Raw genomic sequence first — 17,146 nt, 5'->3', positions numbered from 1 at the left:
GCATTGCTACTAGAGCATCAACCAAGGATGACTTCTTTGACAGCTCTTTCATCTTCTGCCTTGTGTTTGAGTTCTCAGTGTACGTCTGGGGGCTCTGGTCCATTCATTCTTGTTTCCTGTTTTCATACACCATAAATCTCTTGCTGGCACATGTAGACCCAGGCTGTGTAGCCAGCACCTGCCAGACGTTAGTAACACTGCATAACATGCTGTACCAGTATGTTTTCCTAGGTCATGCATTTCCTTCAGCCACCAAGGTCAGCACTGAGCTCCCCTGGGAAGCCACTCAAGTCAGGACAACAGAACTCAGCCTGGGCTCTGTTGTCATGGGGGAGCAGTGGGGATTAACAGAATTGGGGAGCTGAAGGCCCTGGAGTTCTCTAAAATCAGCTAATTAGCAGGATGTCTCAAGCTAAGCAATGGAAGACCAGGGACATGCTAAAATTTGTAAGCCCCAGCAGCGTTGCCCGTTTTAATGTGAGCGGCAAGAGCTAGCTGGAAAATGTCCCCAGCTCACTGTCTTTCTAAGAAGCTGGAAAAACATCCTAAAACTCAGTGCTGTCGTTAAATGGTCAAGCTTCAAGCTTCTCAGAAACACTGGCATCCAACAAGACATCTCATAACAAACTACAGCCTGTCTCCTGCAAGGACTCACAGAGCTACATGCAGTTGCCAGACACCTTTTTAATGGACCGCGTGGCTGGAGTGATTTCAGCTTTTGCCTTGACAGCCTTCATGGCCACCCCGGGTAGTGGCAGGCGACATGTCAGCCCTGCAGTCGCAGCCGGCGCACCCACAGCACTCCCTGCAGCTGCTGCATCCAGCAGCGCTGCTCCAGTCTCCCACAATTTGAGACAGAAGCGACTTCTTCAGCAGCATCGTGCCACGCTGGGAAGCAGCAGACTTCTCTGCTCTGCCTGCAGCTCCTCTTCTGTTCTGCAAGGGTGTCACTTTGCAGCCGAGCTGGGGCTGTGGGGTGATTCAGGGGACACACAAAGCCGCTGTGCCACCCTGCATCTTGCTTACAGCTGCAGTTCTTGTTGCTGCTGTGCCAAGCATTTTCTTTCCAAGCACCCTGACAGCTGCTTGCCCAGGATGGTTATGGTCATGTCTTTCCCTCTCACATCAGAAAGTGCCCAGCCGTGGGAAGCGCCGTGTCGGCTGCAATTCGTGGGGTGCACACGTGGGTCACTGCATCTGTGCCTCACGCTTTGGTCTCTGTCGTAAGAACTGGGCACAGGCACGTGGGTTTGGTGTCCCCCAAAACCAGCCGTGTGGGGCTCTGGGCACCTCCGCACTGGCCACCCCAGAGCCCCTTTGGCTGGCACCATTCCTGCTTTGGCCTGAGAAGGCTTTCCCGTGCAGAGCGGTGCGCAGGGCAGCGGCGGGGGGCAGAGGAAGGCTGGCTGGTGCTCCTGGGACTTGCTGGGGGTTCACCGGAGGACATGGCTGCCTGGGGGAGATCAGGCTGGCTTCCCCCCACGTCCTGAAGCAGGCCAGCGTGGGGACGCTCCTGGGGGGGCACGAGGTGAGTCTCAGTCCCCTGCAAGTGGAACAGGTTTTTGTCTTCCTTCTGCTGCAGGAGGGCACAGAGCGCTCTGGGGCGCAGGCCCGCCGGGGAGCCTGGCCAGGCCTCAGCTGCCGTTGCCAAGCTGCCAGCGCCATGTTGCCTAGCAGCGGGGGCGCCGGCCCCCTGCCTCTCCCCACGCCCGGCTTCCCCCCTCCTCCCGGGGGCGCCTGTCTCCCGCACCCCCACAGGCACGGGCGCACAGCCGTTACACTGTCCCTGCCCCCTGCACCGTCACCAGGGCCACCGAGCGGCGAGGCCTGCGGCGGCCATGCCGGGGTGGCGCTGCCTGGCGGGTGAGCGAGGCCTGCGCGGCCGGGCGGGCAGCCCAGGGCCGGGGCCGGAGGCTGGAGCCCCCGGGCGGGGGGGCCGGGGCAGGAGCGGAGGCGGCTGTCGGGGGCGGGGGAAGGGGACACGGTGCCCGCCGAGGGGCGCGGGCCGGGCATGGCGGCGGGGCGGCTCACGGCAGGGCTGCGCCATGGTGGGTGCCCCCGGGGCAGCGGGGAGCTGGGCAGGGGCTCCGGGGGGGGGTGACCAAAAAAAACCCAAAAAATGAAACAAATCCAAAGATCAAAACACCTCCCCCCAGTGCAAACCAAACCAAACTCAAAAACCCCTGACTTAAATTCTTTTAAAAAGTTTTCTTTTTCTTCTTTCTTTTTTTTTCTTCTCCTTTTTCTTTTTTATTTTTCTTCATTCTTTTTCTTAATTCTTTTTTCTTTTTCCTTCATTCTTTTTTATTTCTTTTTTTCTTTATTTTTTCTTTTTTTCTTCATTCTTTTTTCATTCTTCTCTTCCCGTTTTTACTTTCTTCTATTTGTACTTAGTTCTGTTTTCTTCTTTTTCTTTTTTTTATTTGCAGGTCATTCTTTTTTCTCTTTTTTATTTTTTTTCTTTTACTTTTTTTTTCCTTTTTCTCTTTTTTCCCTTCTTCTCCATTCTTTCTCCCCCCTTTTTCCCCAGGGCTTCTGGTTCCCCTGGGGCCCCACAAGCAGGTGTGGTGGTGGCAGTCCAGGCCAGCTCAGCCCAGTGCCCCACTCAGCGCTAGCAGACAGGATCAGGCCACCCTGCCAGCTGCTCTCCCATTCCCACCCGCTGCTCGCCCCGTCAGGGAGGGCTCACCGAGGGCTCACCGCAGCCTGCTTCTCCCCCAGGGCTGCTGACCGTGCTGACGTTCTCTGCAGCTCCACCGGTGCCTCCTGCTCCAGGCAGCCCGCTGTCGGACAGCGAGTACCAGCTCTTCTTCGCCAGCCTGGGGCCCCCCTGGAAGGCAGCCATGCTCTGCCAGCTGCGCCAGGCACAAGGCTGCCTCAGCTCCACCATCCTGCAGCTGGACCAGGAGGAGAACCACGGCCACGTCCCTGAAGGTATCAGCCCACCTCCACGGGGAGATGTGGGCATTGCCCCAGCTGGGGCAGCGCCAGCTGTTTCTCTGCCCCAAAATGCCACGGGCTTGTGGGAATGGTGGTGGGATGGCTCAGTTTTGGGGTGTCTAGCCAGCTCAAAGCAGGATACTCCCAGCACTAGGGCACCCTGGATTTGTGCAAGGGAGTTTGGTTTTGTGGCCTCTCTGGGTAGCCCTTCCAGTCTGCACACCTTTCCTGAAGAAAAAGTCTTTTCCTGATGGCCAGTCCTAACCTCCTAAGCAGGAATCTGCAGTTTTTTCCCTCTTGTGTCATCTGGCACCACCAAGAAGAGTCTGACTTTGTCATCGTGTAGCCTTCCTTTGGGTCCTCGTGGGCTGCCTCTCTTCTCCATCCAGCAGAACAAGTACAGCTTCTCTTCACAGGTCACGGGCTGAAAGCCACGACCACTTCAGTGGCCCTTTGCTGAGCTCTTCAGTTCCTCCACATGTCTGTCGGTGGGGTGGCAGGGGAAAAAAACTGGCTGCAGTTTTCTGAAACTCACTGAAGCTCATCGTCTCCCGCCAACAGTACACCTTACAACCTGATCGGCTCCTTCCAGCTTCAGCTAGGGTTTAACACAGAAGCTTGGCTCATGGGCTTCTGTGGGCCTTTAAGAAAGCATGAGCTGATAAGCTGCTTTTTTAAGTGTTTAACATTTCAGGAGCCAAGAAACATCCCAGTTCAGAAAACACCATAGCAACAGCACCCTTTAAATCTCTGCAGTCATACTTTCTCTGCACCCCTGCATCAGAGAATTTAAGTGGCATAATTATATCTGTGCAGCTGAAAAACTTGGGACTACTTCTGTTGTATTTTTCTTCAGAGGAAAAAAAATAGGAACAATTTTTGTCATAAAAAATATGTCTTTATATTTAGCTATGAACGTCAATGAACTGAACGATCAGCCAACTGTGCTTATTTGGACTGCAGCATGAGGGCAACTATTTCTTGCTTGTTTCTGCAGCTGTGTCAGGGGAACAGGTCCCACCCTGCATCACCAGACCCAGGGATGGGTCCTGGGCTCCTCCCTCGCTTGAGGACACCTGCAATCCATGATGCCATGGTGTTATGTGTACCTAGGGCCTGTCCCTGGTTCCTCTCCTGGTGATGCCCAGCACACTGGCACCGCTTTTTGGCATATCCAGCCATGCTTCCACTCCTGCTGCTTTCGGAGGCTCAGCTGCCAGCAGCAGGAGCATCTGGGAATGCCAGAAGATGGGACAATTTTGCAGGATGCCCTCTTTGCTACTTTTTCCTCCAGCCCTCAGCCCAACAGGCCCATCTGGCAAACTTTATTCCCCTCTGTGTTCCCTTTTCCCCAGTTTTGGGGCTATTTTAGCATGTGTTACAAACCAGCTGAGAGGCTGAGTGGACGTGGCAGTGCATGTGCCCTCACATATTTTGTCTCCACTGTCCCCACAGATAAATGGCAATGCTGTCTGCAGTCAAATATTCGTGAGCATTAATTGTGCCTCTTTAGGCGTGGTGCTGAGGAGAGCAGCTACGCTGTGTTTTAGACAGGGGAAGCCTACACAGAGCCTTTCAACACTGCTGTGGAAGATGAGAGTCAGGAGGATGTTTCCTGATGAGAGTATGCAAATACTTCAGCTGGTTCCACCTTTTAGTGATGATGCAATTGTTAATTAATTGCCCACCCACCTCCCCACCCCCATGCTGGGATCTCATGCAGGTGGAGTTGGCCACAAAGCCCAAGGGGGTGGCTTCCTGACGCTCAGCAGAAGCTGTGCTGTTTGCAGCAAACACATGGGCAGGACGAGCAGAGGAAAGAGGCAGAAGATCATATTGATTAAGCAGTTGGTGCTGGGAATGTCTCCCTTTGGCAGGAAGGTCAGAGGATTCAGAGGTAGACTAGTATCTCTGCAGGGGAGATGAGCTGAGAGAAATGAGGAGATGGGGATCAGTGCTGAAGGAGGTGAGCTGCTCGTCAGGCAATGCCACCAGCGTTCGACAGGCTGTGGGAGAGCTGAGCCACAATGAAAATCTAGAGACAGCAAAGAGAGCCCACAGGAAATTTTAACTGTGTCAAGTTTTCCTTCACTTCCCAGGTACTGGAATGAAGATGTACTTTTCTTCTCCCCTCACCCCAAAATGGAAAGTTTCTGTATCATTGTGGGAATGGTTTGTAACAGGACACAGCAGGCTGTAATACTCCAAGCTCCAATATGCCTGGTCTGGCACGCTTTGCTGGGGATGCGGTCCTGGCCCAGGAGAGCCAGGCTAATGCTGGGGATAGCAAAGGGCTGGGCATCCTCCACTGCTCAGAGGTAGCAATGCTCCTTTGTAAGTAGCGGCTATGTGATGAACTGGAGCTCTGCAGCTCCCAGTACATGTGCACGGGCATTGCTCTCGGTGAGTCCCTGTCGCCTGTGTCCTGGAGAGATTGCGTAAGGCATCACCAAGGGACAGGGTGGGGATCTGGCATGTTACCTCCAGCTTGGGTAATTTTCTGGGCTGGGATCCTAGTGAATACCTGAAATTCTACTATTGCTGGTGAATCCATGTGCTCAGCACAAGTGAAGGAGTACATACAGCATAAAAGATGCTGCACAAATAACCAACAGGAGAGCACTGCAACTCTACTGCCAGCCTCCTTCGTCTCAGCTGGCACTTGACCCATTCAGCATGCACAAAGGGCTGGCTCTGCTAGCTGGGCCATGCACTCGCAGAGCAGAGGGAGCACAAGGCTACCCCCCTCCCCAAATGTCCCAGAGTTTTTTGCTCTCCTGCATGACCTCAGCTCTCCCACAATCGCTGCAGGAGGAGCTGTAGCTTTTGAGGCAGTAGTGTTGGCAGCACTGGGCAGGATTATGGTGCACGTGTGTACAGGCACAGGACTTGCCAGCAGCATCTTGGCCCTGTGGACTTTCCTCCATCCCCTGCATGGCTGGAATCAATGTCAAACTCTTTTTTTTTTTTTTTTTTTTTTTTTTTTTTTTCCCTGAAGAGGTGGTCTCCTGTGGTGTTCCCAGTCACAGTCTGGTCATCTTTTTAAGCCATCACACACCTGCTTGCCTTTTGTTGTTGTTTGGTTGTTTTTTTTAAACCCTTGAAGGACTAATAACAGAGTCCTTATTAGATCCTGGAAACAGGAGGTTTGGGTCTTTGTAAAAGGGAAGATAACCATGTGAAAAAGGGCAGAAGGACTAACTGAAACCGTGGGTAGTTTGGAGGGAAAGTGCATGTGGCACCTGGGATTGGAAGCCATAATAGCACAAGGCTGTGATCTCCACGTGGGGTCAGACAGCTTTGACTTTCCCTTCAGCCACTAGCACTCTGAAAGCAGCCATCCAAGAGGTCCCCAGCTCTTGCTCTGCCCAGGTCAAGGGGGCAGATGCCAAAACCTGTGGCCTGCCCCCATCCCACATCTCTCTCTCTCTCCCCTCTCCAGGGCCAGTCTGCTGTGACTTCCCTGAGGCTCCGTGGTTTCAGACCTTCTGCCAGTTCACCCAGTACCGCTGCTTCAAACGCCAGTTCTATACCAAGGTGGTGCACAGGATACAGGGCAAGGGGGAATATATCTTGGGAGATGGAAGGGGTGAGGAGGAAGGGAAGATAACACAGTGAGATTCATGTTTCTCCCTCTCTCCTCCACCCAGCGAATCCCATGTTCCAGTTTGTCTCCTCAAAAAAAACTCCTCATGACAGAGCAACCCCATGCTGTGGGCTCCTGGGCAAGGGGCAAAAGCTCCCCTACAGAAGAAGGTATGGCTACACCAAGCTGTGCTGTGTGCCCCTGCTTGCCTGCATATCTCCTGTAGCTACTCTTCCCCCGCTCCCCCCAGCAGCTTTCTGGCTGGCCTCAGGAAGGTGCCCTCAGCCCCCCCATCCCACTCTCTCCCCAGCTCCAGAGCAGGCTTCTCTCTTGCACGTCGATGCCCTGCTGCGTGCCAATGTGGACAGTCTCCTGAAGTACTCCTATGCACTGTCAAGTCAGAAACCACTGCTGAGGAATGTTTCCACAGCCACGCCAGGGGTGCTGAGACCCCCACAGGACAGGGGGCTGCCTGCGCTCCCACCAACCCTGCTGGTCCCAGCCTCCTTGCCTCCCAGGCTGAGATCCCCTGACCGCACAGAGCAAGCCTGGGAGCAACGCCTACAGAACAACATCTGGCAGCTGATCCACTCAGCCCTCTCCTTGGAGACATCCCTGGGCACTGAGGGCCCTTCTCCAGACTCCAAGTCACACCCAGAGAGCATGTCAGGCAGCACTGCAGAGAGGGTGCAGGAAACAGCCCCCCGTGGCAGGTAAGTGGAAGACCTGTCTCCCCTCTGGGCAGGGTACCACACACCACCCATGCAGGGCTGTCCTCACGTGGTAATCCTATAGCATTTGTGCCCCTGCCCTGAGCAGCTGGTGAGCACAGGAAGGTTTTCTGGAGCAAGCTGTCCCATACAGAGCAGAAATGTACTTGGGGAGCCCCTCAGGGACCCCTGCTCCAGCACAGAGTAAAGCAGGGAGAGGGTGACCCAGTGCTGCTAGCGCCTGACAACATTACTGTCCTGATGTCATGAGCAAAGTGCATTTAAGCTGGGCCTTAGATGCAGGCAGGGCTTTTTCCCATGCACGTGTGTCCTCACACCGTGGCCATCTGCAGCGTGCAACCACATCTGCACTCATCTTCCCCCAGCTCACGTCTCTGAGGAGTACGGATGACCTGCAGAAATAGCTTCCTTGCCAACATGGGTCCTTGGGCTGCTGGAGTAAGCTTGTGTCTCTCTGTGTTCCTTGCCTCTCTGCATTCAACATGAGGCAGATGTTTCTTAAAAACAGTCTGGCCTGAGGAGCGCTCCATCCTTGCCCAGGTAGAGCAAAAGCAGTCCTGGGCTAGGAGACAGAGCCGGGAGCACAGAGCCTTGCTCCTGGCTGTGCAGGACCACTGCTTCTGCCCGAGCACATGCACACCTCTGCACTCTGGAGCTGTGCATTGCCCTGGTTGCCTGGTCTGGCTTTGAAAGCAGCTGCATGCCAGTTCAGCACAGGGCCCTGCGACAGTCCAGCTTGCTGCAGTCCTTTTACACACCTTCTTGGCTCCCCCAGCCTTGGGATGCTGTAGGAGCTTGTCGAACATCTTGAGCTCTTCCCAGCTGATCTGCCAGGATCCATTTGCCTTGATCCTCAGGCAGCTGGGGCTCGCGAGCTGCAAAAGGATCCTGTGTTTTCACTCAACTTACTTGCTGTACCTTTAGTACTTTGTGGCTGAGGATCACTTGCCTTGACTGAGATGCAAGGGTTGTTTTGCTTGCCAACAGCAGACAGAATGCTGTCTAGATGTGGTTTTCACAGAGAAGTCGTTTTGCTTTGGCTCTGTTGCCGGCTACTGATGTTCCTGTTACCACACAGGTTTTGTGCATGATTGCAGTCTGTGGTTTCTATTAAACACACTGCATACTACTACAGTTGAGCCAGAGATCCCACTTCTGCATGTAAAAATGAATTGCATTGCATTGTTAAAGCTGTAACTGTTCTGTTGCAAGGTTGTAACTTATGTCATCCTCCTTCCTAATACTGTATGAGGCTTTTACTGCCTGGCAAATTTTTACTGGGGTACGTACTCTGAGGCAAAACTGTGTTTCATTGAGGATATGTTCATTTTTCCTGCCTCTGAAATTGAGCCTTGCTCTGATTTAGTTATATTGGGATTATTGAGGGACTGCTGTGATTGCAGATGACACTCGCTATTCTGCTGCAGAGTTTCTCAAAGACACTAATGCTGACTGTGTCTGTAACCTGGCAGCTGAGCCCCATCAATCATACTAAGCAAAGCTTAAATTCAAGTGAGGATAAAAAGGCAAGATAGACCACGCCTGTCAGCTTTGCTGCTCACCACATCCCACCTCCTCTCAAAGGGACTTCAAAGTATGACCTAAAAAAGGGGTAAATGCTTTGAGGCTTTTCCATTCCAGCAAGAGGAGCAGTGCTGGGTGGGACCATTCAGCATGCACAGGTGCCATTCGACGTCCGGTTTAACACAAGGGGCGCGGGGTTGTGTGGGCACTGAGCCCAGGGCTGTGTGTCTTCCCTAGGGTCTGATGTCTAGTAGGACATCCATCCTTGCTCACTCAGCCCTGCTTGTGGCAGCTGCTCTGGTAGCTCTACCAGCTTTGATGGTACCTGATGAAGCTAGCTGTGACCTTTAGAGACAGACAGGGCAAAGGTAGTAACATAACAAGGTGAAGAATTTGGAGCATACTTTTGTGGCCTTTCTGCTAGCAGTGAATCATCATGGGGGGGGAAAATTTGTCCCTTATTGCACTTATTCTCAATTTTTAGTTCTTACTATGCTTTCTGCCCTGTGATTAAAGAGCTATTTATTTCTCATTATTGCCTTTCCTCAAAGTTACCTGTATACCATGATTCAATCCTGCAATAAGCTAAAAAGAGCTCTGTAGCTTCTACATTATAAAGCTCGCATAACTCTCACTCTCTGCGGCAATTTTTAGTGTCCCTTTAAAACATCCACACACTTCAGCTCTGCATGCACCATTCAGTGATGGGTTTCAGCAGTTGGGTACACAGGAGGAGGTCAACCTCCCTTCTCTTCCCTGCTCTTCTGTTTGCACAAGAATTGCATTTGCCCTTTTTCCCAGGGCTTCCCACTGTTGTGTTGTTCATCCGCTATGACCCCTACACTCCTTTCAGCATCATGGCTGTCCCGGATGCAGACCTCATCCTGTTGGTATTTGCGTGTGGATGCTCCTGGTTCATGTGAGCCCTGCTTCCACAGCAAGGACGAGCCAAGCCCTCCCAGGGGCTACATCCTCCTCCTCCTGCTTTACCCCTCCAAACAGTCCTTGTGGTGCTTATGTACTTCAGCCCCAACAGCTTTAATTTTATCACTAGATCCTTTATTAAAAATACTATCTCCAGGAAAAAAAAAAAACACCTCTTTTTGAATTATCCTCATTCTTTCACAATTATTGTTTTTCCACCCTGGGTCTGACAGTGCGGGATGGGGCCCGTTCCCCTGACACCTCTTTCAGAAACTAGCTGTCACTTGAGGATTACGTAGTGGTACCTTTTGGACATTCAGTGAGGCCAGGGCCCAATTTAGTGCCTCCGTATTGTTACTGTGTGCAGCTAGCTGTGAAAGGGGAGCCGTAACATGGCAGGTAGTCTTCTCGCCAGCAAGCTAGAAGAAATTCAAATGCTTGTAGGCTTTTGGGACTCTCAAAGCAGGGGTCTCTCAGTGTCCCGGGGGCAGAGGTAAAAGGCTGCAATATTGTGCGGGTCAACAGGACAGAGGTGTTTACAAAATACAGTTTTTCCCTTGTCTGTGCATCCTGAGCCCTTGGGCAGGCATTATTTTCCCGTTTTCCCAACAGCTCCTGCATTAGGTTACCTGCTGGGTTTGATCTGTCAGGTACCTAGCCAGCCTGCCTGCCTTCTTGCCTGCAGGCCAAGTTCTCTTTTTTTTATCCTGAAGCTGCTAAGAATGGCTTTTTCCTTGGTGGTTTTAGTTTCCTGCAGCAATCACCCCCACCCCCCAAAAAAAAAATAAATCAGAAGTTACAAAGTGCTGGAAAGCTGCTGTTTGCTCTTTATCCTCTTTTCTGCTTGCCTCAGGTATTCACTCCACCTCACACAGCCATCCAATATCAAGGAGGTTCAGCAGCTGAAAGTTAATGGTCCAAATCCTTGTCATTACGCTGAGGGAGAGGTGAACGTTGTCAACCAGTATTCTTGAGATATCGCTGAAGTATGGTCTATGTGTGTCACTCCATGTCTCAAGATGCTTAAGCAAGATAGGCTTTTATCTGAAGTTTTCTCCTTTTGCCTTCAAGCAATTACTGATCTCAGCCCACAGATTCTACTTAATTATATTTTTTCCCATTCCCCTTGAAACACTGCCTCCCAGTACCTGTTAGGCTTTTCCTAGAGCAGTGGTTAGGACATTAAGGCGCAGAGGTACTAAGCTGGGAAGGGATTTGCATTTCGAAATCACCTTAGACAGACCTATAGCTTTCCCTGAAGTATGGTGAAACTTCTGCACATCCACAAACAGCTCAGCAGCATGTCAACAAGTGTAGGGGACCAGCAGCAGTGCTGTTATGCTCTGCCAGGTCCGTACCGCTTGCCTGTAATGCCTCTGTGATGGGACACAAAGCCCCAGCACTGCCATAAGGCAGCAGCAGTGAGAGAGTGGCTGGATGCACTGAAGAGCGGTGCCAGGGCACTGGGCGTCACCAGGAGAGGAACCAGGGACAAGCCCTGGCTGCACCTAGTGCCACGGCGTGGTGGATTGCAGATGCCCACCAGCGAGCAAGGAGCTCAGGACCCGTCCCTGGGTCTGGTGATGCAGGGTAAGACCCATTCCCCTGACGTATCCCAGTGGCTTTCAAGATGCTAGCTGTTATTTGGGGATGATGTAAAAGTACCTTCACTCACCCCAAGGTGGTAAACCAACTCATAAATTTGCAACCGTGAGGTCAGAAAGACTCACAGCAGAAATGGAGAACAGAGACAGAGGAGGAAATGAATGTGACAGAGCAACAGAATTTCTTGGTAACCTCAGGCTGATGGTGCGACTCAGTTTCCTGGGTGGGTCAGCGGATGTTATGGACACAGTTCATGTGCAGCTGCATATGTGGCCAAAGGCAAAGTGTCAGTAGGTGGTGCATACTGGTATGAGGCTTTCTGACCTGCATGAGCTGATCATATCGAACATGATCTGTAAATCTAAAGTTTGCTGTGCAGCAGAGGCTCCTACCCACATCTGATTTTGTGTTTGTTCTGAACAAGTAGGTCATCAACACTCAGCAGATGTTTTACTGCTACTTATAAGCTACTTATGGAAGCACTCTTTTTAGAAAAGTTCCCTTTTACTGCCTGTTTTGCCTGTAATCATCTATTTGCATCTTGTTTAGGCTGCACTTGTTGGACCAGTACATGTGTTGGAGAAAACAAAGCCTGTTAAAACCCATTTATTAACAGTTGCTTTCAAAGCTTCAGGTTGTTATTTATTTGCTGTTCTTAAAAAGGTCCAGCAAGGTGGACAGTTTTCTTCTTTTTTCTACCTTGGTGATGAAAACAGCAGAGCTATTCATATAATTTTTAATGGCTATTAATGTGCCTCTGACTTTACTGGTTTGATCATCCTGGTGTGATGAAGAAGCAATCAAATCACGTGCCACTGGAATAACAAGCAAGTAGTGGAACAATAGCCAATATTTGTGGCTAAATTCTTTCAGATAAGTTTGGAGAGTAAGATCGGGGTCCTTAATTGAAATTTGTGAGTCCCATCAAGATGACCCAGATGGTTTACCAAATCTTGAAGGCAAAGATCCAGCTGCACCTAAGCAGTCAAGCATCTGAGAGGTGGCAAGGACTCCCTTTGGCTGTCACAGATTTATCAGCGAAATGTGGACTGAACACTTGTTCTCCAGGGCTACAACTGCTTAAGAGAAAATTGTCAGTGTCAGGTAATCCCCATGCAGACAGCAATCCTTTACAAAAGAGAAATGCTAGGTGTGCCTTGGGGGCTGTCACTGGTTCTTCTCTCAGAGATGTCTAGCTCCCAGTCACAGAAAAAAGCTGAGAAGGTTGAATTGAACAACTCTAGACAAGATTTTCAAGTGGGATGAGCACTGACTTTTTGCTCTAAATTTCAAATTTCCTTTTCTTCTTAGTATCCTAAATGGTCTGAATGTTTATAGAGGAAACAAAGAAAAACCAAAAATAAAAAGGATCATGTGGAGCCACAGGATGGAGGAGTGGACATAAAGGATCTCACAGGTTCTGGAAGTATTCTCTGCAGGATAGGTGGGGTTTCTTTCTTTTTTTTACCAGCACATTGTAATTCTTTCCAACTTTGCCTGAAACAGTTGGTATCTGTCACCGCTGTCCTCAGTTTGCACTCTTCTGTCCTCTTGGAACTCAGCCTTTCCCTCCACAAACCTCTGACCAGGTTGGTCACACTGTGGTGCATTGCAGTAAGATGCACAGGCTTGCAATATGCAGATTTCCAGATCTTCATCCGTTCTTGTTTTTTCAGGGGATGTGGTTAATGTGCTGTGGGTTGGCACCACAGTAATTTTTTCATGTCTGTCCCCACAGCATACCTTTTGCAGCCCGTACAGAATGGTACACCGTACAGGATGGTGTGTTAAAGGAACATCTTCACTCACCTTGTTGCAGGCTAGAGCAGCATCTGCTTTATGATAAAACAAACTTGACTGTAATGTTTTTAAAAAAATATAGCACTCATTGTATTTTCTGTGACTTAAGATTGTCCAGATTCTCTTGTAGAGTGAGAGAGAACTTCAGAGATACTGACATGCTCATTTGCTGCTTGTTAGTGTGAACAGTTTGGGTACAGGATCACTCGTTTCTGACCCGCTGCCAGTGCATGACACGTGCTGTGAGCTCCTTTCCCCACGGTGTGTGGCAGTGCCCAGGCATCTGTGAAGGAGCTGTACAAAGCTTCTGCCTGTTAGCCCTAATGCTCACCCGTGTTCTCCTACATGGACGCACAGCCAAACCCCGTGCAAATGACAAGCATCTGTGTGTTCCTGTGCTTATGGTGTGTACCTCTCACATGTCCATAGATCTGTGAACACCAGTCATTCCTTACAACTTGACTTCTTCACACACTGCACAATCCTAAGAGCCTAACAGCAGAGAGAGTGACCTCTTTTAGCCTGGAGGCTAAATTGCTATCACTCACCCTGGCCTTCTTGCTCAGCACAGGGCATGGAGCCATGCCTGGCAAGCCCTGAAGGAGAAACATTGTGTGGCCGAGGTACAGACCTTTCTGCTAAGAGAAATTTAGGATATCTTTTTGATGTCTCCAAGCTGTGGAGAAACCACCCCATCAGCTACTCCCACACCAAATACTCTTTGTGTCAGGAATGTGTAGCTAACTTCTGCTTTGAATGGGTCTCGCCCCAAGTTCCAGTCACCAAAAGTCATTGCTTTTCCATCTGCTGATGGAGAGAGCCTTCCAGCTGATCCCCACCTTGGTGCCAGCACTGACAGACTGAGGGGCCACCCACAAGTGTCTTTGCTCAGCTAAGCTTCTCGCTCTGAGTGTTTTCCAGGCCTTAGGAAATGTCATCTTCATGACCTCCCTCCAGGTTCTCCAGATCATTTTTATTTTTTTAATGCTAATCTAAAGGTCTCCAAGAAGTTTCAGCTGCACTTAGGAAAACTTCTCCATAGAGGTTAGCCCATGCATGGATTTTAAAAGCATTTTAACATAAGCAATTGTTGCTCTTATCTTCTTACTTTCTGCCAGATCAAAGCTTGTTTATTTATCACTGGTTTTGTTTGTAGGCACAGGAGACAAATGTCTAATGAGCATTTTTACCTCTTCTGCACTGTTGCTGATAACTGACACCATTCCTGTCTAATAACATTTCTGTACCATGTCTACAATTTCTACTGTTCCTAAGAGAGGCAAAATATTCTTATTGTCCTTATCACACTGTCATTAAATTTTCTACCTTTAGCTTCCTTCCCATGTCAGTTTGGATGAACAGTTAATTCGTTGTTACCGATTTTTTCCCCTTTCTGTCAAATACATTGGCTCAAGCAGGAGGGAGACTTTGGAAGTTACCTACTCCAGACCCAAATGGGGCTGCCCCACGGTCAACACTCAGCAGACCTCTAACAAACATCTCCCTGCTGTGCACTCAGGTGGACAAAACCAGGCAGGGGCTGCTGCAGGATCCCTGGGGAAGTTCCTCAAGCTGTGCTCCTCAGCCTGTCCCTCTCACGTGCTCCCAAATGTACACACACACACCCCGGAGCCTCCACGTTACACACGCAGATACAGACTCTGCATGTACCCCCATTCCTCCATGCAGGTTAGCCAAGGTTTCTTTGGGAAGGGTTTTTTTGCTACTTTGGGAAGGGTGTGTTTTCTCCCCTTTCATTTTTTAACCAGAGGTCTACCTCTTCAGCTTGTGACAAGAGATGAGACTTGACTTCATCCCTTTCTCTGTCAGCCTTTTAGCCCTGAAGAATGATGAGGCAGTGATGATCCTGTGCTATGCGGTGCTGGAGGGAAACTGTGTCTCATCAGCGGTCACCCAGATCTGGAAGGAGATGGAAGAGAGAGTCCTCGGGTTTGGAGATTTGGTAAAGATGCTGATGTCCCCATTTGACCCCCACTGTGTGCAGGCCTCTCTGCAGTGCTGACCACAATGCTCTGGTGGCCAGAGCTCGTCAGCACTGTCCCTTCAGGTGCCACCTCCTGGGAGAAGCTGACCTGGGTGACCAGCAGCAAGATCCAAGCCAGAGCAAGGACATGGGAGGTCCTCGGTCTCCTTTTCCCCCCCTGACCTCCCCACTACATCCACCCTAGGTGTGTGACAGCCTTGGGCGGCGTCACATGGACCTGTGCCCTGACTGTGCTTTCTGCTCACTGAAGAGGGAACAGTGTCAGAATATGAAAAACCTGAACCGTGTTCACTGCAAGACAGGCAACTTCAGCACCTACATCAACCCTCAGATCTCAGCCCAGCATCAGGCTGCAGGCAACAAGGTACTGGGTATGCTGCATGTCCTGCTGGCCTCTGAGGAGCAGCCTAGGCTGGGTGGTGGGGAAGGGGAGGAAGAAACATCGCTCTCTTTATCCCCCTCCTCTGCAGACCAGCTCCCCAGAGACCTCAGAGTACCATGGCATGGAGGTTTTCAGAGGGCTGAGGGCAGAGTACTGGTGCAGCCGGATAGCCACCCATGGCTGTGAGGACCCTCGTGTGAGCCTCTGGCTGAAGGCAGAGTACGCCGCCTTCCAAGATGGAGATGCCCAGAGCCAGGTAGGTGCCCTGTGGATGCTCCCACCCCTCCTTCTCCTCTTCCTCTTTCTCTGGCCTTCATTCCCACCTTCCCAGATCTGCGACTCAGATGGACTTCAGCACCCCAACTACTGCGTGTTCAAGAGCCACCAATGCCTCCAGCAGAGCCTCTACAACCAGCGGGTGAGAAGCAGGCTGCACCGCCCTTCACACAGCCTTCTCTGTGGCTGACCCCTCCACAACAGCACCGAGTCCCTGCAAGACTCACCAGCCCACTGCTTTTCCCTCCAGTAGGACAGAGTTGGGTGTGTTTGGGGGTGTGACAGTGATGCAAGTGCAGCTGGTGAGTAATTGAGGCGGTGGGATTTGCACAGACGCTGTAAGAGTGGAGACGACCACTAATGTTGAGACAGAGGAACTGTAGGAAGCATCCCACCCATCAGGGTTTCCCTGCATGTCCCTGCAGGGGGGGAATCTCCCCCATCTGCTGTGTGCCTCCTAGGTGGTACAAAACCCAAACCCACCAGAGCAGGACAGAGGACTAGCCCATACCTTAGGAAACACACAGTTCAGCTGTCATCCTCCCCCTCCCACTTTCCAGGTGGTTCTCCCCTCTTCCTTCTGGTGCCCCCATCACCCCAGCCTCCAGTTGCCATCCATCATCGGGGTCCCCTTTCCTTGGGGGGAAGGATGGGCAGTGGTAGCAGCCTTATGAACTCAGGCTCTCCTTGCAGGTGACTCGTCGCAGCTGCCTCAGAAACGAGACATACCGGGTGCTGAGTAAGAAGGAGGGAGAGGAGCAGGTGCAGCGGTGGCACCAGAGGTTCCTCAGCCTTGCCAAGGGGTGATGCCTGATACCAGGGGGATGTGTGGCAAGGACAGGACTCCACAGCAGGTTATCTGGAGCTGTAGTGGGGCAGAGAGCCTGGATAGACTTGGACAGCTCTTCCCAGACCTCTTGCTGGCCAGCCAGCTCATCATGGCCTGATCTCACCCTCTGAGCACCTGCTCTGTGCCGGCGCCAGCGGCACACCATGAGGGGAGCCTCACAAAACAGCATCTCACTGTGGGACCTGCTGGAACTCCTCCTGAAAATATTTTCTCCAAACAAAGGAGCAGCTGAGCATTGGAGAAGGCATCAGCCCTGGCCACCTAGATTAAGAGCCACTGGCCCAAGCGTCCTTGTCTGAAATCCCCAGCCATCTCTTGCCTCCCTCTCCCTGCAGGATTACACCAGGCAATAGTTCTCCCACAGATGAGTCTTATTGTATAAAGAGCCTGTTCACCCTACAAACTTAATTTGCTTCCTTCTCTCTGATGCTGCTGCTCTATTATACCCTTTGGTGACCCCCTCCAGGCTCCCCATGCCCCCCTGCTCTGCACTCGGCTGTTTTTTGCTCACTGCAGCCCATGT

At 51.2% G+C, this 17,146-nt stretch overlaps 1 protein-coding gene across 2 annotated transcripts; it reads left to right on the top strand.

Annotated features, from left to right (window-relative positions):
* The first annotated feature begins 1,730 nt into the window (after positions 1–1,730).
* LOC119148494 (acrosin binding protein) lies at positions 1,731–17,031 on the top strand. 2 transcript variants are annotated; one of them, XM_037388730.1, is made up of 10 exons: positions 1,731–1,863; positions 2,752–2,934; positions 6,383–6,477; positions 6,591–6,696; positions 6,837–7,239; positions 14,941–15,073; positions 15,300–15,479; positions 15,586–15,753; positions 15,829–15,915; positions 16,467–17,031. In XM_037388730.1, the coding sequence occupies exons 1-10, from the start codon at positions 1,839–1,841 to the stop codon at positions 16,578–16,580; spliced, it is 1,494 nt and encodes a 497-aa protein (XP_037244627.1). In that variant the 5' UTR covers positions 1,731–1,838; the 3' UTR covers positions 16,581–17,031. The 2 variants fall into 2 exon arrangements, with proteins under 2 accessions (XP_037244627.1, XP_037244626.1); XM_037388729.1 differs by having other exon boundaries at positions 2,722–2,934.
* The last annotated feature ends 115 nt before the right edge of the window (positions 17,032–17,146 follow it).

This window comes from Falco rusticolus, chromosome 5 (assembly GCF_015220075.1).
Source record: "Falco rusticolus isolate bFalRus1 chromosome 5, bFalRus1.pri, whole genome shotgun sequence".
Taxonomy (NCBI): Eukaryota; Metazoa; Chordata; class Aves; order Falconiformes; family Falconidae; genus Falco; species Falco rusticolus.
This window is presented reverse-complemented; position numbering and strand designations above follow the sequence as displayed.

Bases quoted from the DNA above. Each gene is read 5' to 3' on its own strand.
- LOC119148494 (XM_037388729.1), top strand. From the start codon at position 1,839: ATGCCGGGGTGGCGCTGCCTGGCGG. The intron at 6,697-6,836 runs GTATGGCTACAC...CTCTCTCCCCAG, and splicing joins AAGCTCCCCTACAGAAGAAG to CTCCAGAGCAGGCTTCTCTC. The intron at 7,240-14,940 runs GTAAGTGGAAGA...TTTCTCTGTCAG, and splicing joins GAAACAGCCCCCCGTGGCAG to CCTTTTAGCCCTGAAGAATG.